The 25,738-nt window shown below is 41.3% G+C and overlaps 1 protein-coding gene across 1 annotated transcript in view; it reads right to left on the minus strand.

The window, feature by feature from the left end:
• Positions 1 to 21,319, minus strand: part of GRB2 (growth factor receptor bound protein 2) — a 49,328-nt gene extending 28,009 nt beyond the window's left edge. Inside the window, exons 1-2 of the mRNA XM_062010730.1 lie at positions 21,203 to 21,319; positions 15,811 to 16,051 (exon numbers count right to left, since the gene is read on the minus strand). Of these exons, the coding sequence (XP_061866714.1) occupies positions 15,811 to 15,888 (78 nt within the window). The 5' untranslated portion in view covers positions 15,889 to 16,051; positions 21,203 to 21,319. The remainder of the gene's footprint in view (positions 1 to 15,810; positions 16,052 to 21,202) is intronic.
• Positions 21,320 to 25,738: the final 4,419 nt, after the last annotated feature.

Here is a 25,738-nt window from a genome sequence, read left to right on the forward strand (position 1 = left end):
TAAAAAATACTAATTTACTACTAATAAACTCCATCTGTATCAATCAGATTTTTCAGCTGCAGAGCGACAGCTTTAATTAGCTTTTTTAATTGATACAGCTTATTTGGTTTTTATGTCTCGCAACATCTCAAACTGGAGAGGAAAGGTACAGGTACTTGGTTTGGTTGATCTTCAGAGTGAGAATATTTAAGAGACAGGAACTCTTTGTTTTCCAGTAACTGCAAAGCTGCTCAGACTTCCTCTCTAGTGGGACATGCACACACAAGAGGAAGACACTTGCAAATGGTTTCTGATCAGAACACTGAATATCGTCTGACTCATTCCTGTCACATTTGCATAATGCAAAGCATACACATAACGCAAAGAAATCTTGCAAAACTTTATGAGAACGTAAGTGTATGTACCAAGCCAAGCCAAGCACACTGAAGGCAGTTTGCACAATCAGCTATAGAAAATTATATCCACTTAAAAACATTTCACAGAACGTCTCCAATCTCATAAAACAGAACCAACTAAGAAGAAATGAGATGCAGCTTTTCTGTAAAACATTACATTAGCACTAGTGATTTTCCTGCCCACACAACACTGAACGAGGAATAACGATGATAATAAAGAGGCCCTTTAATGGAAAAATATTTTTAGAGGACTTTTTTTTTTTAAAGGCCTGAAATGGCACATTGCCATTTTCTTGCATTCGTGTTGCAACAGACAGGCACAGCTCCTGGCAGGTCATCAGACATTTTTAAAAACAAAACCACCAAACAAAATCCTACCAACTTGGTTGGTTTAAAAAAAACCCAACCAAATCGAAACACAATCAGAATTGTGCTGGTGTTTCACTAATAACCTGAAGTTCATACAGTCTTTTCTTACAGACTGCTCAAGCCACCACTGGAGGTTGTTATCAGATACAACAGAGCTTTTACCCAGCAACTTTGGTAATTTCCACCTGGTTAGGTTCTGCTAAGAGAAAAAGATTTCAGATAATGTACTCAAAGACCTTTGTTAGCCAGAGATCCAAAGTGCACTCCAAACTAAAACTTTTGGGCATGCAGGAAGCAAACTTCAGTTTCAAAAAGACAGTAAGGCAAAGACTTGACAAAAAAAAAATACCCAGAAGAAAATGAATAAGTGGATTTTGCAGCTAAATGACATTTGTCAAAATATATTGAATCCCAATTCTGCTTCACATGTTGTTTTGGGCAATGTTTCTAACAATTTTGAAAGCCAGTAAAACCAAATTGCACCAACTAGTTATGCTTGGTTACCTTTCTAAATCTACGGAGTGCTCAAAGCAACTTGTTTCAGATATAAACCCTTCATTTCTTTCCCAGGTGTCCTTTACTCTTCTACCATGAGGGATACAACTTGTAGATCAATATTCTTAACATTGTATCCTCAGTGGTTTTATTAGGAAGACTTGGGCAATACTTATCCACAAGCAATCTCAGCCAAAAATGCCAGTCTCTTCTGAACAAAGCTTCTTCAGTTCTTTCCTAGCCACTCATGCCTTTAGCATGTGTAAACCTCAGTGGGGCAAACACATCAAATTCTAGAAAACACAGAGTGGGGTTGGTGTACTACTGTCTCATGTTGATCTTGAATTCATGATAACTAAGTGTATAAAGAAATGCATGACTGTTTTCAGTCTGTTATGAAATAATGAACAATTATATTCTGGAAATCTCTTAAAAACATTTAAGTTTAGCCTATTTTTGGGTCATGAGAGGCCTTAGTTAAAAGTCTTGATTCACTCCAACATTAACCCATTTTTCTCTCCAAAGTCATCATTAGATTGTGGTTCAACTTCTGGAGAATCAATAGGATACAGAATGACACACCCACAATTCCATACTCACAGAGCTGGAATAACAGAATTCATAATTACAGTGGCCTCAATTTAACCATAAAAAGCCCAACAATTTCTGGCAAACAAGGAGAGATTAGCCTTTCAAAATTAAAGAAAAACATATGCCCTACCAGAGCCCACAAAAAGATACATCTCTCAATAGACTGAATAAAGAATATGCTTTGATAAGATGGAAGAGTCGGAGAGAAGGACATTTGAACCATAAGGAATTAGATACTGAAGAACAAGGACCACTCTTTTAAAACAAGGAAAGCTATCAGAACTAAATAGCCTACATCTCATCCCCAAAAGAAATGCAGATGGAATGACAGAAGCGATTATAAATGGTAAAAAGTCCAAAGATACCAATAACCTCCTCTCTTGAAAAATGAAGAAAGATGATCACCATACAGTGAGGACTACACACACACACACCTGAGAGCTGCATGATGGTTTGTAACTTGCACTCATTCCAGTGCCAAAATAGTGTTCCTACTCTGATTTAAAGAGGGAAAGTGTAAGGTCCAAGAATTCCAAAGCAAGTTTAACTTGGACTCTGCCTCAGGAAAAGTCCAAAACCCCAATTGTGAGGGCTTACTGAAAGCAAACTTCTGAATTACACACTGTAGGGGAGGGAAGAGGGGAAAATGAGGAGCATAAAAAAACCCAAAAGGCAGCATATGCACGTCAAAGCAACGCTTAAGAAAAATCCCCTTGTGCCATGAAGTTCCTCTTTCACTTTAGGGCTAACAAAATTGCATTAATTCATGTCCAATTGTCTCCATAAAAAGGAAACACTTAAATGGAATTTGCTCACACCAGTGAGAGAGGAACGCTGGCTTTTGAGATGGAGCCTACAACAGATATTGCAGCTTGTTATCACACGGATTGGGAAAAGAAACACTAGTCCAAAGTTACTCAGGGTTAGGAAGAAACTCAGCATGCTAACAGAGGAATAATTTAAAGTTGAATAATATGGACTATCTACAATACCTCAGAGAAGCAGAGAATTACAAAACTGCTAAGTACTGACACCTGCTCCCTCATCTCTTTTTTAAAATTTAAAATATGTAACATACTATTAGAAACACCAGCAATGTCTCCAGGAGAAATCTACTACTGCTTTCTTGGCTTGTGGGCAAAAAAGAGATTCAAAGAGTGTCCTTACATGAATAATGCAGAAATGCAGATACTAAATGCCAAAAGCAGTAACCTGCTCCAGAATCCTAAAGTCAAGACAGCTGAGGCACCGAATTCTTTACAGAAAAATTCAGAGATAACTAAAACCATCTTCTAATTAGTGTCTCAAATTAGAAGGACTGTTCCAGGTCAAGAACAAATTAAAACAAGAATAGAACTCGTTATGGCTCCATTGCAATAACCTGGAAGGGATATCATAATGCAGGTCACTGACACCCAAGGGTATATTATTTGACCACAGACTAATTTTAAGCTCCCACGGATGATAGAGCAGCACAATATCTTCATTGTAAGTCTCAGTAAAAGCTAAGGCACTACAGCTCCACATTACTGGGAGATTCCAATCAGGAGATCAATGCTTTGACCACAAAAAACTCCCCCCCAGGGCCCTGAGCAGGAGTCAATCATTCCTACACAACAAAACAGGATTTTTAATCCATGCATTAGCATGGATGCATTAAAAAACTTCCACAAAAGTGGAGCTGTGGGAAGACCTCAATATGTGGATGCCATCTCACTAATGTACTAATGTGCTCACAAACCAGATCAGCCCTTATCAAAAAATATTAAATACATATCTTGCACCATGACAGATGCCAGTTGGTCCCAGCTGGTTTGCAGCAATATTGCTCATATGCAGCCATAAAACCTCCCTGGAAACACAGCTATCCAATTAAGTTGACTTTCAAGCAGCTGTTTGGAAGCTGGGCTCTTCTGGCAAAGCTATAAAAGCAAGCAGCAGTCTTCACCTCAGACCCTCATTTTATCAGTGGCAAAAGAGAACAAAAACATAACTCCGTATAGAAGACAGATGAATCACTGTTTGAGATAAACTAGAATAGTTGAAAGGTCAAGACTCAGGCTTTCCTAGGTTTTATGTGGGTTGCTTACCTCCCCCATCTCAGTAGCTTAACATAAGGTTAATGCAGAAACCAAAGAGTCAGTGTCCACGGAGGAGGGAGGTTGCACCACAAGGATCCCAGAGGGGCTGCACCTCTCAACAGCCAACAGCAGTGTGAAGTGGCAAATTTTGCCAAGACAGTTATTAAGCTACTCAAACCTTAAAATTGATGAGTTGCACAGATAACTTTTAGTATTAAAAGACCAAATGATGTCAGATGGAATACAACATGCAAAATAACACGCATGAGGAAAAACACAACCAAGTCCATCAAAGAACTGTAGCTATATGAAGCTACAGGCTACTCCTCATCAAATATCCTGGAATCACAGCAGTAGTAATCTGAAAACAAATTAGAAATATTTCACAATATTCTGTTAGGAAAGAACCAAGCCAAATATTTTGACACTGTAAATCTGTTCTGTGTGAGCCCCTGAATACTCTGAGTACCTACAATCACTCCATTTCAAATAAAAACACTAAAATGAACTAAAAAAGCTAAAGAAAATAACACGGATAAATCAAAGTATAGAATAGTTTTTGCATTCTAGGAGATCAAACTCCCCCAACTTCCTTCTCAGAAAAAGTCACAGAAGACATTTGCAAATCTATTCTCCTCATAGGAAGTACAAGGAGAGATGTTTTCCTGTTCTCTTGCAACATAAGGCAAACAGAAGAGGAATAAAAGGACAATAAAATTCCCAGGTAGCATGTTTCAAACCAAAGGGAATAACTTCTGTCCACACATGGTCACTTATGAGAATTTAATGCTACAGTGTACAGATGGACTCAAAATAAGTTTAGAAAGATGAACAAAGTGCAGCCATCAGTGGCTGCTAAAACACAATAGTCCAGACACAGTCTCCAGCAGAGAAAGGCACTAAAGCTTGACTACAGGAAGCCAAGACCTTATACAAAAACGAAGATGATGGCCAGTATTAAAATGTCTCACCTAATACAGCTACCACTCAAGGGGTCCATCTAGCCCAGTCCTTAATGGCAAAGATATTCAGAGAAGAACAGAGAAATACTGTATGTGTAAAGAGTTTTCTATGACTTTTAATCATGAAAACTGCATATAATTCACTTCAGATGGGACCTGTTCCCAGAATGATACGGCATAGTGTTTTAACGTTATGAAGGGAAGAATTTACTTCCACAGGAGAAAGTCTAAAGCATAATCCATTGTAAAGGTATAATAAAGTTAATATTATCTGTGGGAATGAACAGTGAGTAGGAGAAAGATGACTAATACAGGTAGTTGGCAATGTGGTACACGAGCCATGTAAAAGGTCAGCTCAAATCTGTCACGACAGTGCTGAAAAACCTTGCCAAGCCCAAGCACACCCTAGTAGTGTTACTTGTTCCTTGCATTAGAACACAAGAGCTAGTGCCACTCATTTGGATGATTCCTTTCCCTTCAATTAATAAATTAGGAGTTTTGAAGGCCATAACTGAGTGAAAACAGGAGGTTTTACAAGAGTTTGATTAGGTGTGGCCAGAGGCCTCTTTTTGGACTGAAGTTCTGAACAAAACCAGATAGATCCAATTCAGAGCAAACCAATTAGATTCAGAGCAAACTAAGAAAACAGTGTAACTGTACTTGCTTTGTGAGGACTTCAAACTAGGGAGCCCCAAAGGGTCTAGAGCTATACCCTGGTGAGGTAGCTCAGACACTGCCACAGAATGCTGGTCTGCAACTCACCTAAGTGACTTAGGTGACTGTGGGCTAATTTCAGCAGGTGACCAGAATGTAGAGCAGCTCTTTTATCAACGCATTGCTTTACGTTTAATAACTTCATCGGTTTTTAAAATTAAAAAACAATTTTTCTTCTCAACAAATATGCCTCAGGGGAACTTATTACTCATAACTGCAGCACCATGCATATGTTTGTAATCCAAACAGAGACAGGTGGAATGAAACAACCTTTTCAAGGCAAAGAAAGATCAAGTAAGTTTATAGAAACATCAGAAGCTTCTTTTTACCTATGTTCTTCCTTTTTACATTACCTAAATAAACTGGGTGAAGGGAATAGCTTGCAAGATGTCCAGACATAACAAGCTGTAAAGGAAGGGAAGGAAGCTAGGAAAGTTAGGTCAACTATAATCACTTTAGTTATCTCTATTTTTTTGTGACCCCCCCCATAAAGAGAATTGTTAGTTTCAATCTGGGTCTTCCAAGGTAGAGCCACAATAGCCTTAATCCATCCAACTTGGCAGAGAGCAAGTTACATTCTTAACCTAAATGGGAATTTTCCAGGGGGAAAAAAAAAAAAAGATCACTTCCTGCTAAGAAGTAAGGAAGTGTTGAGACAGTTTGATGCTGCAAGGAAGTTTAAGGATCCTGGTACAAATGGTCAAACCAGACAAATATACATATTAGTTTTTTGTAAATTATAGTTTCATTAGAGGTAGGCCAGAGGCGTTGGTGCAAAACATATTTTAAGTAGGAAGACAGAAGTGAAGGCAAGGAAGAAGCAGAAGCAACTTCTGCTTCCTCCATTCCAGCAGTCAGAAGAGGGTTTAAATTGCCAGCCCATGCTTTATCACTTCTAGGGCTAAGTTTTGACAAAGTATTCTTCAAGGATACTCAACTACAAAACCAAAATTCAGCTGTGAAATACATGCACAAAGTTTCCATGGTATAGCCTGAACAAGGCACATTTGTCAAGATGATGTTCATCTCCATGAAATTCAAGTACTGTTTGAAGGCAAAGTTGGGAAAAACAGTATTTTCAAAGCCCACTTTCACCTTTAAAGGTTTTCATTGTATTTGTCTCAATTACGGCTGTCAGTTCCTCCTCACATTTGTTTGTTCCCTTCCTCTGCAACTGTAGGGCAGAGCTTTTAGCACTTGTTTGTCTCCCCCTCCAAATATGAGAGTTTGCCCTGATTAGTTATAACCCCAACAGTAGTAAAGATTTGAGCACAAGACCTGAACTACACCAGAGAAATACCCATCAAGCAAAAAAATGGCAGATTTTCCAGAGGAACTGTTGAAAAGATGCACATTTCTGCAGCTTAAAAATCCTTCTTAGTATTCTGAAATCAATTCACCTAATGCTGGAATCCAAGCAGAGCTCTTTCCAAGTAGACCATAATCTACTGTTAACACCAGAAAGTAAAAGACAGATCAAATGGTTAAAATATCATTGTCATATTTATGCTAAAGAAGTGTGGGTAACAAAAGAACACTCAAAATTTGACTGCACATAAGGATAATGGAAAAACCTACTCAAGCTCAGCAAGAGTTTAAAACTTTGTGCCAATTTCTCACAAAGCAGAGGGCTGACTAGTGCAGACCACAAGCCTTCTGCACTAACAGAGCTGCTGTGATTAGTGGAACCTGCTGGCTCATCTGTAACTCATGAAGAATTCCCCCCCTTTCCTCCCAAGGGAAACAATTTTGCATAACTGCAACATTTTTTTTTCTCCACGTGTAAACCTGTAGAGTTTTAGTACAAGTTAGAGCAAGAAGCAGGTTGGCTCAATGCAGAAAGCATGAATTCCAGAGACAAATTATTTAAATAAGAGGTTTTAGAGACTAACAGTATAATTACAGTTCAGCTGAACTGAAAAAAAAAAATGCTTTCTGCATGAGGTCCAGCTGCAGTGGAGCCAACACACAGCTCACGACTAAGTGTGTGTGCTGAAATGAATGCATGCAAAGAATCTAAATTCAGCAGGTACAAACAGAATGAATCTACTATTATGTATTATTTTTCTATATTTATAAAGGTCAGCAATGTCTGAACATCACAATTATAAATTAATTACTCTACAGAGGCTCACAATCTACTTCCTAGACAAAAAATAGTTCTCAAAACTCCTGCCTTATTCCAGTCACCATCCTGACCTGTCTCCACAGGATCAATATAACAACTGATTCATTGAATCTTCAATAACAGGACTGCCTATGTGTTTTCACAACTTCAAATAACTGGAGGCCAAAGGATTCAAGATCAGGTACAGAATTCCAGTGAGCAGACACTCCTTATAGGGAAAAAAGCCACTTTGGCTCTAAGACATTTTTTAAATGGGCTTTTATTTAGCAGCCACTGAAAAGCACTATTCTTTCAGTAAAGAGAGAAATACAGGCTGAGGAAAATTATGAACACAACCATTTAAAATGCAAATTTCAGACACATCTAGTAACTAATCAGGAAGTATTGTAGAGTGGCATCTGGGTTTCAAGAATGTAATAAATATCCTAAAAATAATTGTCATGAGCAGCTTTGGAGACTGTCAGTTCACTTTTTGCTCTATTAGAGCTCAGCTGTACAACCCCATGTGTTTAGCACATGTCACCATGAAAAAAACACATTTTTGAGTTTGTTAAACCAATTCTCACTTGGGTTGTCAGATGGTGGCACCAATCATGCATAAGACATGGGAACAAGTTCAGGCTCCACCGCAGACAGTCTGCTTCACAACCGTTTTCCTATTCCATGTGAACACCTACTCTTATGAGGTGTTACAAGATAGCTTCAAAGTTGAAGGCATGTGCCACTCATGAGCAGTGCTTGTAATACTCAGCAACAGGGCATGAGCCTAGAACGTGACGAACAAAGTGCAGCTTGAAGGTTGACAGATTGAGATGGATGATGCTGCTGTTCCACCTAAAAAGATCTGGCTATTTGAGGGAAAGGAGCAACTTTATGAAGCATTTCTCATACTGTAAACAAAGCAGAAAAACACACCCCCAAAATATAACCAAAAGTATTATCCTATCCTGTTTTTTCTCCCAAGACTCAAAGCATCCAAACCCCACGTTTTTACTTCCTTGTGTATATTCTACTCACTGATGTTTACCCAGCCTGGGAGATAATGTTAGCTGCCACTACAAGGCCAGCAAAGGAAATGAAAGAGCAAGAACTGCTGTGGGATAAAGCTGCAGATAAGAACTTGTGCATCAAACTACTGCAGTATCAAGTTTGCTGATCTGCAGAGAAAACCAGAATGCATAAAGTTACTCACTCATTTGAATTTTTAATTTAACTGAATTTTCAGAGACAACTGGAAATAGTAAGAGATCAAAGCCAGCTTTCCTAACAAAATGCTAAATAAAGCAAGTAAAAAGAGAACAAAACACTGAGATCTAGAGTCTCTTCACTAGTGCACCAGTGAAATGGATTACTACACAAAAGCTCTAAATCCATAAGATTAGGCATTAGAGGAAGAAAAAATGCATTTCCTAAGTGTTACATTCCCAAGTCAAAGCTTCATCTCTCTGGCCAGCACCTATCCCATCAGCACTGAAAGAAAGGAGTGAGGGCAGGTGGAAAGAAAGTAAATAGGCTAATCCTTTGCTACACATCTTGCTAATTAAGACCTCCAGAGTAGCTAGCTCAGACATTAATGCATCACACACCCTGTTACACAGAACTAAGCACTGGCTAAGTATTCAGAATCCCACATAAGTTTTGCAATGTTTGAATTATAGAATCCCATACTGTGGTTATCATTACTTCAGCTGCCTGAAAGCTTGGATATAGCTACAGAAGACAAAGTCCCACTCTTGAATCTGCATAGGGCAAAGATACCCACAAACCTCTGTCCAGAGGAGTGTGATAAGACTCCTCTCAGTTCTGCTTATTGCTTTAATGACACTGCTGTCAAACCTGGAGAGGACACTCTGCAGTTCAGCACCACTGACCAGAAGAAATGTGATGCTACATAAACAGTCACACAAGGATAAATCAAACCAAAACTCAACCAGCTCATCCTTTGCTGATGTCCATTATGTGAAAGGCTTTAAATGTGCCTCTTTTCTTGGGGGGGGAAGGGGGGGTGGTTATAGGTGATTATTAGTATTTTTTACATTTGTTTAGTGTTTTGGTTCTAGAACTACCTTTTATTTTCCTACAAAATTGTCAACAATTTAGCAAAGGTGTTAATTCAGAGGTAAGCAGTAACTATGGAAATTTTGCATCACTGGTATAACAGCCTTAAATTAATACAACAGTTTGGTCTCACAGCAATCATGAAGATGTCCTAACATCATCTTTATTACATCTTCTGGCTTAGATTTATACTGTAAAATTCTTCAGGTTTGGTAAATTACATTCCCTTTTTTCTCAATGTTGTATTAGAGGATTTTTGTCTCCAGTGTTTTTAGGGGACTAATGCTTCATTTTCTTTCATTTTCAAAGAAATGCAATTAGTTTTGCCCAGCACATCTTTTCCTGAGCTTTAGGCCTCAGTTATTGATTACTGGTATACAGTCATTGGCAACTTGAAAGCACAAGGGATTTTACCAAGGGGTCATAAAGTTCACTGCTTATGTTAGGCTGAGCTGTACACAGACAAATTGGATTCCTTATCTCCTCTTGCTTAGTTGGATCCTTATTGATTATAATGAAATCTGAATTTCACTACAAATAGGATCCTCTCCTCCCCCATCAATTACCAAGGCTTTGCACAGAAACTGGAAAACCGTGAATACTACATTTACTACAGTCTTGATCCTTCACACATGCCACAAAGTCATAATTCCTCTTTTCTTCCCCCAACTGTGATCAAGTTTTTATCATTTTAATTAAGTGAGCTTTTTTTTTTAACATCTGGGATGTCCCTCAGAATAACTTATTTTATTGATTTGAAATCCTCAGACAATCCCAAATCACATTGTTACCATGACAGAAATGTGACTGAACCAAAGAGGAGAGGTGACTTTTTTATGTTGCCATGTTGGTTGCAGTTTGATATACATGTTGAACAAAGCAGATAAATAATTCAGCAAGTCAAAATGTGATTTGCTGTTATGTCTGTGGTAACACTTTTCAGCAGTCTGTCACACCAGCAACACCAAAAGCTGGACCTCACAGAGAAGTTGTAACAATGACACTTCCCTTAAATTGTCAAAAGGCAGATGGAGCTTCAAATTAGCATTATTTCCCCTGGTTATAACAGAGTGCAATAGACATTAAGTCAACACAATAAAATTAGTTGAGCTGACCACTAGCTTTCATCAGTGTCTTGTTTGACATTTAAAACTCCAGTAAGCTTCAGGTAGCACATAGCTCACGAGATAATTTTTCTCTACTTTCAGTGACAAGGTTAAATAATCATCACAAATAACTACTAAATAAAACAAAGATGCCATTTTTAAGGAGGAATGTGTTTACTGCTTGCTTGTAAAGCCTGCTTTACACTTTCAGTTTGGAATACTCCATATTTATCTCTTCTGCACAGAGAGACACCTTCAGCAATGCAATATTGCTCTAAGCAGGTCCAGGCTCTTTTACAAACACAGAACAGAAGCATTTTATTTTTTTGGGCACACATACTTTGTGGAGGTTATGTAGTTCCTTTCCACAATCCTTCCCTCTAATGTCTAGATATGTCGGCTAATAAAACACATCCCACTTTCACATTACTCTCATACATAAGAGGAACCATATTTGAAAAGTTCATACCAAAGCCATAGGCACAGAATAGTTGGATAAGCCAGAAAAACATAATCTCTACAGCAGCATCTCCTTGTGACACAGATCTTCAACAATGCCAGATCAACTACACTGAAAGTAGTTAATTGTACTTGTCTTTACGGGTCTCTGAAATTTTCTGAGTTCTGTCTTCTTACATTGAAGTACTGATCACATATTGATGACAAACATTATCTTCAATTTAGGCCACTAGCCAAGGAACCTGACCTAAGTAAACTTTTACAAGTCGATCATCACACACACCAGAGGTGCCACTCACAGCTAAGTCACAGAATAATGGAGGCTGAAAAGGCTTCTGGAAGTCACCCAATCTACCCTCCTGCTCAGAACAAGTCTAATCAGATCAGAGTACTCAGGGATTTGTCTGGGTATCTCCAAGGATGGGGATTCCACAACTTCTCTGGGCAATCTGTTCTAGTATTTGACCTATTTCACTATTAAGCACACAATGTTTGCAATTTGCCTGAATCGTTAATTCAGAAAACTATTTCTCAGATATTAGAATGATCAAGACCACACTGAGCCCATTCCCTTACGAAAAATGAAGAAAGATGAAGGAGATGTATAAGAGACAAGAAGGATGGGTGAAGACAATTTCACCCAAAACAGAGGAACAGTTTTCACAGTACTCTTCAGCAAACCAGAATTCCTGTTCTCTAGCATAGACACCATGACGTAACGGCCAGTACAGGTGAAGTCAAAGCCAAGATATGAGGAAGAGGGGAGACCATGGACTCTTTGTTTATCATGCTCCTCCCTCTACTTAAACTGTGTCCAGACAGAAAAAAAATGGTTTTCATGCAGGAACTGAAAATGCTATCTCAGCATCGACTATCTGCCAACACTCAATTCTGTTAAAGGCTGACAGAAAGAAAATAAGTCTGGTGGGAAACAATCACGTGAACAGAACCTGTGGTGAATGTCAAGTATATGGTCAGAGTAGGAAAAAAAATTTACTTTGCTGAATGAAACTGTCAAGTGATCAAAGTCCTATCGAGGAATTCCTTCTTTTAGCATATAGGGAAGCTGGTTCATGTGTCACACAGAAGTGAAAACGCCAAAATTGAAGATGACTGCCCTCTATTTAAAATACCACCTGAATAATTTTGCATACAAAACCAATCTGTGAGTGTCTCTGAATTTATTATGCTGACAACTACTGGGAACAAGAACTTCCTCATTTCTTCAGAAAAATCACTTTCCAGCTATACCCCAACCCAAGGACATAAGAAAGAGGAAATGGTGCAGAGGCCTATAGTTTTTTCAAACCCCCACAATTCTAACATTCAAGATACTCATTAATATGTTTGGTACTTCTGTATTAACCATGCAAAAATAGTATTAACTGTACACTTCAGATTAGGTGTAAGAGGAACAGAGAAACAATGACAAGATGAGAAAGAGAATGATGACTTTTCTTCTCCCCCTCTGTCTCCTGCCAAACCACCAAGAAGCATTAGCACACTTTAGGTCTGGATATTTGCCAGTTAGCACAAAGGCCAACAAAACCTGAGGCTGCTAGAAATACAATAGGTTTTGGGGACATAAAACCTGAATAACAAATATAGATAGAGACTGAGCTTCAATAAATACAGCAAGGGAAAAGTCTTAAAAACATCATTGCAACCATTCAATGTAAAAGGCAGTAAATAAAAATCTCACGTAGGAATCCATCAGTTTCTGTACTGTTAAAAATAACAGGACAGGCTACCTCACACTCCCAGTAGGATGTCAGTCACCAACAATTTTTGTGAAGCAACCAGCAGTACATTAAAAGATCAGTGATCTTGAGAGCTGCAGCACTGTACTGCAATGTGAAGACACAGAAGGAAGCAACAACCTTTCCTTTCTCTGGAAAAGGCTTGGCAAGTAGTATTTAAAGTTTAAAGCAAGCTGTCACTTTGCATCTCCACACACTTCTCTAGAACCCCTAGACAAAAGGGTAAGGAAATTTAATGTACTGCCAGGCTTAAAAAAATCATAGAAGCAGCTTTTACCACATAGTGCCCACAAAAGAAAAGGCCAAGCACTTTTCCTCTTCACTCAGCTGTTTTACAATTGCAAGCCAAAGGTCAGCTATCTTCACTCACTTTTGGAAAGCAGCCACAAGATTACTAACAACCAACTTAATGGCTACAATTCAACTGCTATTCAATGAAGTCCCAAATACATGGGTATGATGCAGTAATGGCACAATGACATCATAGGCAAGTCATCTGCTGAAATCAGAGGGTAAACTTGAACTTCCAAGGAGGGGGAATTAGCGTTAGAGATTTTGTTCTTTCCTGAGTGTGGTGAAGGTGTAACATTTCACTACAAAACAATCCTTTGCCACTATAAGACATGCCACCAAACTAACTCAGCTTTCTGGAGATGCAGCAAGACAAGTATCTAATAGCTAGATTTAAAGAAGCCTTCGCTACACATCAAGTTACATGTGCTCCTCAGCAACGGGGATCTAAAGAGCAAAGCGTGCAGGTGCATTCAACATGTTACAAGTTTATTTCTCTCCCCAATTCACTTGAGGGCAGCAGGATTGATCTGATTAATCAGACAGATCACATAAGGTACATGAATGAGATACACTGAGACTTCTCAATCATGAGCAAAGTACTAACAGATCTGCCACATCTGACGGAAATGAATTTCCACAACGTGAAACACACTTGAAGTGAACCAGACTTTCACAATGACACAGCGCCACAGAAGTTTGGCAGCTTGAGTAAAGCGAATTGTAACAATTCTAATTGGTTTGGGTTTATTTGTCTGAAATTTGCTGGCTTTAGACAGTGAACCTTAACATGCTGCACAGAACTCAGCTTTGTGCTAAAGGAGGATTCCTGAAACTCTTGGAGTTTCCATTAACTTCAGGGATAATCTTGGACAATTTACCATTCCCATGACTTAGTTTACTCATCTATGAAGTATGTAAAAATCTACAAGCATTTTCAGAGTATGGGCTGGAAGGAAATACAGTTTGAAACAAGGGTTCAGCCTCAGTTTGTGTACAGTAGGAAAATCCCTCTCTGCATTCTAGGAAAGAGACAATGATTAAATGTATCATAACACTACACATACCACTGCGTTTCTATTATTGTGACAAAATTGATACCTATGGGATAACAACAAGTGGTTAGGGCTCAGGAATATCTTACTATCAGCTGCTGTGTGCAGAAGTTTTATCGCAGACTAAACTTTCAAAAGTCTAAAAACGTTATCTTTAATTGCTAGAGAATAAAATATTTTTAAATTAAATGAATGTAAATTTTACAAGACATTTTTTCATGTACTTCAGTAAACTTTTATACCAAACTAGAGAAACATAATTAAGAATACACTTTAAAATAAACTGCCTTTCATGATACTTAATTTTTTCCTTCCTGTTCCAACTTATCTTAAAATAGTAGTTAAATCAAGCCCTTCCCTGACAAAAATTTTGAGCAGATGAGTAATCCCCCTGAGGTCTGCAAGATTTCATTTGTCAGCATACACAGAGTTACAGCCTTGCAGGATAGGCACCTCTCAAAACAGTTTGTACTCAAAGCATTTCAAAAAGAAGCAGCTTACGATACTTTAATACGAGGAAGATAAATCCCATTTATAGGGAAATAATAACGACTCTGAATGAAACTCCATTAAAACATTCCGCAATATGGCTCTTACTGCTTGGAAGCAACAAATCTCAGGGCTATGCTTCACTCAGGCCAATCCACAATGGGGTTTTTTTGTCTCTCTCCCAAAATACAATTTTAAGTTTTAGAAATGCAAATATTTTTCAAATTCCTTTAATACAGACAAGATAAAGCCTAAAAAGCCTTTGATATATTGAATGAACTGTAGACCAAAACTCTTCTAATGCACTCCAACATCCGCTTACATCTGCACAGATCCATTAAATATTCAGCCACAAGTCTATCACTCAAGTTCATCATGACTGAAGATAAAAATTCAGCTTCAATATTTGACAGCTTGATACTAAAAGATTATCTACTGAGAAATAATCTAATCACTGTTCTTTGATATTGGAATCTCTGGCAGGAGGCAAAGGAAAAGAGCACCAAATTGATCTTGATTGCTTTAAGGGGTTTCCTCTTGTAAAAAGGAATTCAGTGCAGAGATTATCTTGTACACCTCTGCTTATTTGCTACCACATTCACGACTAAGTTTTCAAATATTCCAATCTCAGAAAAGAGAAATGAAGATTTTGGGATGCATGCCTAACACAGAGACAAACTAGCATATTCTGCTCTTAAAGAGGGAAGGCTGGGACTGAGAAAGTCTTGAGGTACCCGACTAAAAGGTGTTCTCTGGGGACCCCAAAGAGGGTCAGGTCTGACGAACAGGAAGAAACTCGGAGAAGCTGAAAAGCCCAGGATGAAAGGGAGAACTCACAGCCCTTACCCTCCACTTACCTTAAGGATATCCCCCCGTTTGAAGCTCAGCTCGTCGTCCGCGGTGGCTTTGAAGTCGTACTTGGCGATGGCTTCCATGCTGGGGCTGCCGCGCACGGCGGTGCGGGCGGTGGGAAGGAAGCGCTCCCCGAAGCCTCCGCTCCTCTCGCGGCGGCTCCCGGCTCAGCCCTCCCGCGACCCGGCTCCGTCCGACGCGCCGGCCCCGTCTCTCACATGCAGGGAGGCCGGGGGACGATCCGCCCTAGGGGAGGGGGAGGAGGAGGAAGAGACGGGCCATTAGGGGAAGTGGCACGGATCGATGGTCGGGGCCGCGCCCAGAGCCGCTCCCTCCGCCCGGCGCGGCGCGGCCGCCGCTTCCTCCCGCCGCCGCTAGCCCAGGCCCGGCTCGCTCGACTGACACGTCCCGCGGCCAATGGCCGTCTCGACGGCCCCGGGGGCGGGAGGCGGCACCACGGCCGGCCCCGTCCCACCGGGAGGAGCTCCCCGCCCCACGGCGGCCGCCTGCCCCTGCCCCAGGGCGGCAGCAGCGCCTCGCTGCCCGCGGGGCGGCCGGGCGGGCAGGGCCCGCGGGGCAGGCAGAGCCCAACGCTGTCCCGGCGCCGCGCGCAGCCCGCCGGGCCCCGCGAGGACAGGTCCTCCCCGGCAGCGGAGCCACCCGCTCCCCGCGTGTTTAATGACAGGGAGAAGTAACAGGCGGGAGAAGACAGCGAGCACCGCGGCCGGGCCGAGCCACGCCGCAGGGCTGCACAGCCCACCATCACGAACTGCCCCCTCAGCTCCAGCCCGCGATGCAGACGGGCAGTCCTCTCTTTCCCCGGGAAAGTTCAGACTGGAGACCCAGCTTACACCAAGATTTGGGTTTTTTTCCGTTCATACAGCTCCTATCATTTTACATATGTCAGGCAAAGCATAGAAGTCTTCTGTGGGTATGCTTGCATTGAATTGCAATGCCTATCAAAAAATGTCCTAAGGTAATATAACAGAGGCCAAAAGTTTGGGCTCACTCTAACATAAAAATGACCACCCTGAAATTCCAGTGTCTTGACCAGCAGCACGTGTTAAAAAAAATCATCATAAGCACAGCATGAAAATCAGCAAGTTTGTGTATCTCTTACAGACACAAAGAAGAAATATTAAGCCTGGCATGTACAGGCACCCTGAAACCATTGAAAAGGTTTAAATCTTCACCTCAGGTCAGAATAGAAAAGATTTAATCTAACTCCAACTACACTTGATAGCAGAGAAGGTAAGGGATCTGAAAAAAAAAAAGTCAAGTAAGACAGTCTTTAAGTTAAAAACAAGTCATGAATACCCCTCTAAAGAACCTGCAGAGAGCTGGTACCTGTCAATGATGACTCAAGACAGAAGAGATCTGACAAACGCCAGCAAACCTACGCACCTGCTAATTCAGTCTCTGTGGTTATGGCCCAGAATGAGCCCTGCTCTACATGAACACAGCAGATGGCAAAGTATTTTCTCATATCAGAGAAAAACCTGCCTTACATAAATACAGTTCAGCAATTAACATGCTTATATTCCACAAGTCCCATGTCTACCCAACTTTGTTTTAGAATGATTGAGTTCCAAGCAAACACCAGAACTGAGACTTCTATCACAGAACACTTGCAGTAGGAGAAGTAGTACATACAGGATTTACCTTGACCAAAGAAAGAATAGCTTAGCAAAGTCTCCATGTGGACAGTTTCCTACACTGCATTTACCAAAACATCTGTAAGACATAAAGCTGCCACAGCCATAAAGAACATAACTGAACAATCTGCCTGTGGCTGATGCAGCTCTTGGAAATAAATATACTGGATCCAAGCTTTGACAAGCATACACCATTCAAACCAAGAAGTGTATCATCTTAGCTATATTTTGATGATTCTAAAATCCCTTATTTCAGTTTCAACGCTGATGAAAAAATGTCTCTCTGATGTCACTCTTCCATACTCAGGCAAACAGCAATGATATCTTTCTTTCACCAGGAACACTTTGCCAGCCCCTGCTGTGTTCTGTTCACCACCTCCTCTCCTTTCTAACCTGGCCTCTTTGGCTTTTGTAACTAATAGTATTAATAATTTTCTGCTCTTATTGCAATATTAAGGAGCCACATTAATGATTGTGCATGAAGCAATGGAAAACGCAAGCATTTGCTCACAACTGTCCATATGTCCTGTACTTTTCATGGTAAACATCATCAGTTCTCATTCCTTCTCAAAGGATAAATATTACTGCCAGCAACATTTTGGTGTTTCAAACAACACAAAGCTACTTTTGAAGACATATTTTCATTACATGGGCATGCAAACACCACCAGCTAAGGGTACACTGCTTGAAAACCCCAAATTCCAAACCTAAGAATGTAGAAGTTGCACAACCTAAACATGACACAGGCTCAAGACATATTTAAAGAGAGAAGTTACTTCCAATTGCTTAATGTTCCTTTCTCTAGGGTAAACAAGTATTATTACCTAGCACTCCACTACCATCTGAGAATTACTTGAATATACAACTTTCTTAGAGAAACTGATGCAGCATTTCCAAGAACTACATTGGCATTCCCTTGAGCTTAGCAATTGTACAACATTGGGAAATTTTCCAGCACAATTCAAGATGAAAGAGCTTCATCACGCAATTGTCTTTAAACACACATTCATATTACAGCCATCATCACATATATTGTCAGCACATAAAGGAGTGACGTTTCTAGGTAACAACAGCTAAACAACAGCTAACAACAGCAAAACAAAACTTTAACCATCATGACTTTAGATGATCTCTAAAGGTCCCTTCCAACCCCTACTATTCTATAATTCTATGATGACTTAAGGCAAAAGTGTAGCTGAAGTTTAGGCACAAAAGTTATGTGTCAATTTGGGAAAACCTTTGACGGTATTTAAAAAAGATGCTTACACAGCAGATGTCAGACAGGTAGACTTAGAACATCGTTTCTCTTAAAGTCATCTAGAAAGCATTTGCTGTTCACTAATCTTACAAGTTCCTACAGACAGTCACAATTATAAAAACACAAACAAACCAACTGCACAAGGGAAAAAAATACACGCACTGGGGAAGTAGTTTGTCCAGGGTCTGTGCCCACAGAGAGCACAAGCAGAGGTATTTGCCTTAGCCAGGAGCACTGAAATAGGACATGCTGCAAATCATATGATGTACCTAGCTCCACAGACTTCAAACAGGTACAAAATACAGTCAAAATATGGATACAATGAACATATATCACAAGAATTATCAGGTGATTTTGGCAGAGAAATGACTAAGATTCCTCAGAATATCAACGTTTTTCCACACTGTGCCTTACTTTGGTTTGGGGCAAGATACTTCTCTTGCTCTTAAAATCTGGGAGGGAGGAGAGGACCTGTTCTGCAAGGGGGTTGGACTAGATTATCTCTAAGGGTCCCTTCCAACCCTACCATTCTATGATTCTAAACGCACTAGATGCAGCCAACAGTAAATTCTTATGAGCAATACAGTGCTGCAGCTCAGGATAGAATATAGGTAATTATAAATACAATCCTCCCTGTTGTAGCCAAGAGGAAACAATTCTCACATTCTTCTCAACAGCTATTTCAAAAAAGTACCCAGGCTAAGGTAGGCTTTTACACTGCTCTTACAAACAGCATTTTTTATAGCAAGTGAGAGCTTTCTCATTGTTCTCCTTCCAATGTTTCACTGTTGTTATGGAAAGTGATATGGGCAGGAATAGAACAGGCAGTTTAGAAAAGAAAAGCAAAGGAAGAAAGAAGATACATGCAGTGGAAGAATTTACAAAGAATCAGATCCTAAGCTTCATCAGTTGTTACAGGACAAAATGTTACTGAGGGCGATGGAAAGAAAAGTGTGTGGATACATCATCTGGAAGACATGCAGAAATGTTAACTGTCAGGCTCTAGACAAAAGAATAGAAAGAAAAAAATCCATCAGGGCAGAGCACTAATTCAAATTAGCCAAATAAGGAAATATAACATAATAAACGAATGAAGTAAAATAGAAATTGAATTGTCAGCACATAAACCCCAGAACATTCAGGGTCAGAAACGATTCTCGTGACCTGCTAGCTTAATACGTCTCAACTTCCTTAAGCAGGTCTCAGCAGAGGACAATTCAAGACATCACTTACAAAACTAAGCTACAGCACAAACCTCAGATAATATTTATCAGATCAAATTATTTTCTCAGGTAATAGAAAAATTCACCTCCCTCAAAATATATTCATTGCCACTTCCCCCTCCCCCCTTATTTTAAACTGCATGAAGCAGTTTTAAATGTTACAAGTTTGTCTGGAATTATCAAATGCTTGGAACTCTACATTACTTAATTATCATAAGAGACAGTAATAACTGAAAGGTCTTTTTTTGGCACAAATCCTCAATACACAGAGTTTTGCACAGAAACAGATTACAACACCACCATGTTTGAAGACTGTGGCCCTTCCAATTTTGGCCCTTGACCACAGGCATTTAATAATTTTTAAAACAAGGAATGAACTTCCCTAAACACTATATTTATCTATGAATTGCTCTCCCAGTTATTAACCGTGTTACAGAATATTTTTCTCTTTAGGTTATAAAAGAGATGTCTGAGTCAGATGTTGTGGGAGTTAACAAGACTGCATCCTTGTCTTCCACAGATTATTTGAAACTGAATTGGCAAGTTAAACCTTATCCCACAAAATCAACACAGAATCTCAAGCAGGAAGTTCAGAAGAGAAAGAAGAGGCTAAGAGAAAAACGTCCTTATCATAGAAACTCATGCTTGAAGCATGATCCAAAAGGTCTTTGGAGAAAGATATAGATGTTCACCTGCCTACAGGGTATTCACAACCTTTTAACCTTTGCAAGCGGCCTGAACTTACAGAACTCTTCCTAGGAATACTAAAAATAAGCTCCAAGTACTGCCACCAGCCCCCACTCTGCAGATGTACGGCACAGGAAAGGGACTCAAGACTAAAATCCATCTGGTTGGACCCACACACGGAGAGCTGGGGAAGCCCGCCTCTGTAGCCCAGGACCTTGCTCCAACCCGCACCGGCCCCACGGCGAGCCCTGCCCCGCAGAGCCCGCACCCCCGAAAAGCACCCAGCCCCCCCAGGAAAGTCTTTGCGGGTCGAGGCGCAGGCCCACAGCCCCGGGGGCGCAGGGACAGTGCTGAGGCAACTCCTGCAGAGCACGGCGGGAGAGGTGCAACACCCCTGGGGCCCAGGCCGCGGCACCGGGGGACGGCTGCCGCCGGAGCTCGCCGTGTGTCCTCGCCGCCCGGGCAAAGCCCGCGGTGGGCAGGGGAACCGGGGCCTCCCCGGGAAGGGCCTCCGCCGCGCCGGTCGGGGTCGACGGCCCACCGCCCGCCCTCCATACACACGGCCTGGACTCACCGCGCAGCGCTGGGGGGCGCCGCCCCGCCCGAGGGTCCTCGCCGCCTGCCCGGCCCCACGCGGCCCGGCCGCCCCTCCAGCGCCGCCTCGGCTGCCGCTACGGCCCCGTCCCGCGGCGCCCCCCCCGCCCGCCGCCTGCTCCACCGCCGCCGCCGTTCCCGCAGCAACTCTCGCGAGAGCGGCCCTGTCAGTCGCCCTTCGCGATCGCGCCCCGCCCACGGCGCTCGCGGCGCCTGCGCGCTCTCCTGCCCGGGCCGAGGGCGGGCTCTCCCCGCGCATGCGCAGTGTTGGGCGCGGGGGCCGCACCGCACCGGGACTCCGCTGCCCGCGGGCCTCCGGCAGCTGCCCCGGGACCGGCCCCGCCGCGACACTGGCGTAGAAACGAGCGGCAAGGTGGAGGGCAGAGTCAGCAGCCGAGGGACCGAGCCCTCCCCAGCTTCGCAGCGGTAGCCGCCGTGCTCAGTGGGCTCCCCCTGGGGAGGAGGCCATGAGTGCAGGTTTATGGAGGTGAAACCGCTCCGTGTTTGCACGAACTGTTTGTTTAATTGCTCTGTAGCACAGCGCAGCGTACCACACCTCCGAGCTAGAAAGGAGAAATTCATTTAGATGCTACTTGTAGCTGCCAGAGGAAACTGCACACCTGCATTAAAGCCCAGATTGTCCACGCAGTGTTTGAGCAGACACTGTGTGTGGAACTGCTGCCTGCATTCAGCAGAAAATACAGCTGGTAGAGCCGTTACGTGACAACTGCCATCCCCTCTGAGCACTAATTAAGGCATTCATGCTGTAGAAAAAACCCAAAAAACAACACAGCAGCGTGATCACACATTGCAATTAAAACACGCATGGAGGGCAAAATTCAGGTGGCACAGGCGCCTCCTTGCAGGGTTTAACTATGTGACTCTCCCAACATTCTTCTAACTTGAAAATATTTTAATTACAGTGTACAGTAGAATAGTTGCTCAGGTAAACATTGGGGCTCGATTCCTCAATAAAGCCCCTGAATCTAAAAAAAAAAAAAGGCAGTACTCCAGGCAGTAGAGAGGACAAGCTGCACAGTTCATCCAAGGGTCATGGAGATCTGTGCTTATTCTGGAACAATCCTACATCTAACTTGCGCATAGATAACCAATATTTTGTTTTATGGGAGATGCATGTTTTTATCCTCCAGTTAAACCCAATTGTTTTAAAATAAACCACCACCCCAGCTGATCACAGATCTCCTTGACTGTACTCTGCAGGGGGGTGGCATAGTTTCATCCATACCAAGATTAGGATACGTACTGCTGCCTCATACAATTTGCTTTACGTGTTCTGCAGACAATGCCTGCTGCCACACTCATTATAAATGCTTAAGCAGCTTCATAAAGATTCCTGAGAGGTTCTTTTTGTATTAAACTTGCAGTTTAAACCCTTCACAAGATTATTTTCTCATCCTCATAACATTATACTTCAGTGGTTTTAACTTATTCCCAGATTTGGGCATTGAGGGAAGGTGTGAATTCCCCCAATACTTCATTCAAAAATTGGAAAGGGTGGGGAAAAGAAACTGTAGAGTTTGAGGAGGTTACAAATGTTTCAGACATTCTAAGGATGCAGAAGTAATTCATTGAGGATGCCACAAAGATTGATGAAACTGGAGCTAGATTCCAAGATCCCTTTAGTCTCCAGTACTCGTTCCTACAACAGGCTTACAGAATCTCTGGTTTCATGTATGACCTCAAAACAAGGATTTACAAGTTCTTAGTAAACCTCCTATAAGTTAAATAACATCTCAGAAAAGTTATAACAGCTACTTTTAGCTGGATATGAAAAGCCAGACATGGCTAACAGCTGCCAGTCGAATGATAGCTACTTTTAAGAGGCTGCAGCTGCCTGGGTTTAAAAGGGCAGTCCTAGAAAATCAAACAAGCAACAAATTTTAGAAATAGCAGAGATCAAAGTGTTACAGAAAGATATTCCCCATAAAGGAGCTGCTGAGATACTTGCTTGCAAGCCAATTAATGTAGATTTCTCCAGCTTGCAAACAAGTTAATGCTTTAGAAAAAGATATAACTTACTGTGCAAATACAATTAAAACACTACAGCATGAGTTGAAATCCTGGCAGACCTGCACACAAGGATGAAAAAAGGCAACAGAGATCTTGTTTTGATAGAGGATCAATTTCAAATGTTTTCTGTAGTCTAGGAATAGCTTGAATTTTCTATGACAGGTTGTAGTGATAAAATACAATCTAAGATTAGCTCTGAGTATTTTAAGTACTAGAGATATGAAAAATCTTGGTGTCTGATATCTTTTTAAACTTCTCTGAGAAATCTGGGGATTAAAACTGTGTTTTTGTGTAAGCAGCCACTCAAGGTTTAAAACTGCTGCTTGGATTATTCATCCTGAGTTACTGACTCAAGACAATAGTTACCGATGACATGAAGGTTAATGTTATTTCTAGCAGTTATGTTAGTGCAGATGTTACTGAAGACAAACCATAGTGATAATCTGTGCCTTATCCTCACTGTCTTAAACTCTGCTCCATTAATGTCTGTGTCCTTGCAATAGAATCTAACTATTGTGGAAACTTTAACATGTCTAGGACTCACAACTCCCACTGTATGGCATCTGAAGATTAACTTTTTCTAGTGTTGTCACAGCAAGTGCATAACTTGGTGTATGTTGTTGTAACATACTGCTTCTCCAGACAAGCAACTCTGGCATGATTTGAGAGATATGATGTACATGTTCATAGTTTTTGTCACCATCTTAGAGCCACTGCATGAAGTAACTGTATTTCCTTGTAGGGCTGATGCAAGAAGCTAAAGGCTAACCAAGAAGATATTCTAGACTCTTTCTTTTCATTCAAAGGAATAAAGAAGTGACCTCTCACTCCCACTTGCTGAGAGCATCAACACATGCAACTTCAAAGGTGGTTTTTGAAACAAAGTGTCTGAGCTTAAATTAGAGCCCAGGGGCCTCTGCCTCAAACAAAAGAACAACTAGGAACTATTGGAAGAGCTATTGAACTTAGAGAGGTTTCATATTCAGAAAATATTTGCTCTAGCTTTGATTCGTATCTGTTCTCTTTATTGGCAAACAGAAGTTAAAAGCTTGTGAACTGACATAGTAATGAAAGAATGAGCAAGTGTATTCTCATTCTTTGTGCATTGTCAGCAGATTTAACCACAGCAGAATCTTTCTGATGATGGTGCAAGATACAGAAAGAGCCCAGAAAGCAACTTGAGGACCATCTCTCAGGTGGAGCAGAGCTACAAGAAAAATTCAAGCTTGAGTGGAGAAAAGTGATCCTTAATTTGTAGATGTTAGCTTGATGCATAAGTTGCATGAGGCCAAATTCTTTAAGGCTTCTAATCAATCAAGAAGGAAAATCTGAGTACTTTAGATACTGTCAGTATCAGTGGAAATGAGGTGACTGTAATTCCCTTAAGCATGAGTAGGAACTGCTTGGCGGTTGCTGAATCTGACATCATATCCCAGCTCTAATAGAAGGAACTTCTGGCCCTGAGGAAGCCCTTGCTTCATCAGCACTGGTGTTTCATGGGCCAATCACCCCCTGGAAACACTTCTGAAATGTAAGCCATTTCTTTACAACAGTGTGGCTTAACACTACGTTCCCCATGCTTCAGCCTCTGAGTCTGCTCCACCGGCAGAGGAAGCTTTCCTGCTAGAGCTCTCCAAGATTCCTCACTTCATCCTTTCTTCACATTTGCTCCTAAGCCTCTTCTGTTCTCTAGGCATGGGAACCTGCAATCACCATGAACGCAACTACCAATTTAAGGAACTTTGTGTCTGTTGCAATTTTTAAATGGCATCTGGCACAATACTTGTAATACAATACACTGCTAATATGCACCTTTCTTCCTCTGCCGCGTTTCCTGATTTCACAGAATTCTAGTCATTGGTTGGTTGGTTTTTTTAAAGCAAAACTCTGACTGGCTCAACACATCTGAAGGTGCTCAAAACTTCATAATATGATTCTGCATTATATTGCTGCAGATCACATACATAACACTGTATGTGTTATCTGAGGAGTATATGAGCAGCCTGATGCATAAGCGAAGCCAGAACGCTTCCTCCCATAGAAAACAATTCAGACAATCTGCTATGGGGAACATAACACAGATGTAGATAATTTAAGATAGCCCTGATCAATTTTCTTGCAAGCTGAAAATTTAATGCCATAAGACTGTTCTGACAGCTGTAGGAGAACTGACTTGCTATATACCTCTGTCTGAGATGGGCAGGAATAAAGTGGGTGCGGCAAATAGGGGAATGCCAGGAATGTAGGCACAGCAAGGAGGGAATGCTGGCAGTGGGGCTGTTGATATTTTTTGCCTGGACACTACCTTCTTGCCTTTTTCTTCTCACATCAACCCATGCTGGCCTCAGTGTAATAATCAAGCCAGGGACATCATCCAAAAAATCCCAAACTATTCCATTTACTAGATATTTGAGTCTGGTCTTGGAGTGGAATTTGCTTCACCAAACATGCCTGATGCAATAAAAAACCCCAATGAATATAAGCT

This window comes from Colius striatus, chromosome 18 (assembly GCF_028858725.1).
Source record: "Colius striatus isolate bColStr4 chromosome 18, bColStr4.1.hap1, whole genome shotgun sequence".
Classification (NCBI taxonomy): Eukaryota; Metazoa; Chordata; class Aves; order Coliiformes; family Coliidae; genus Colius; species Colius striatus.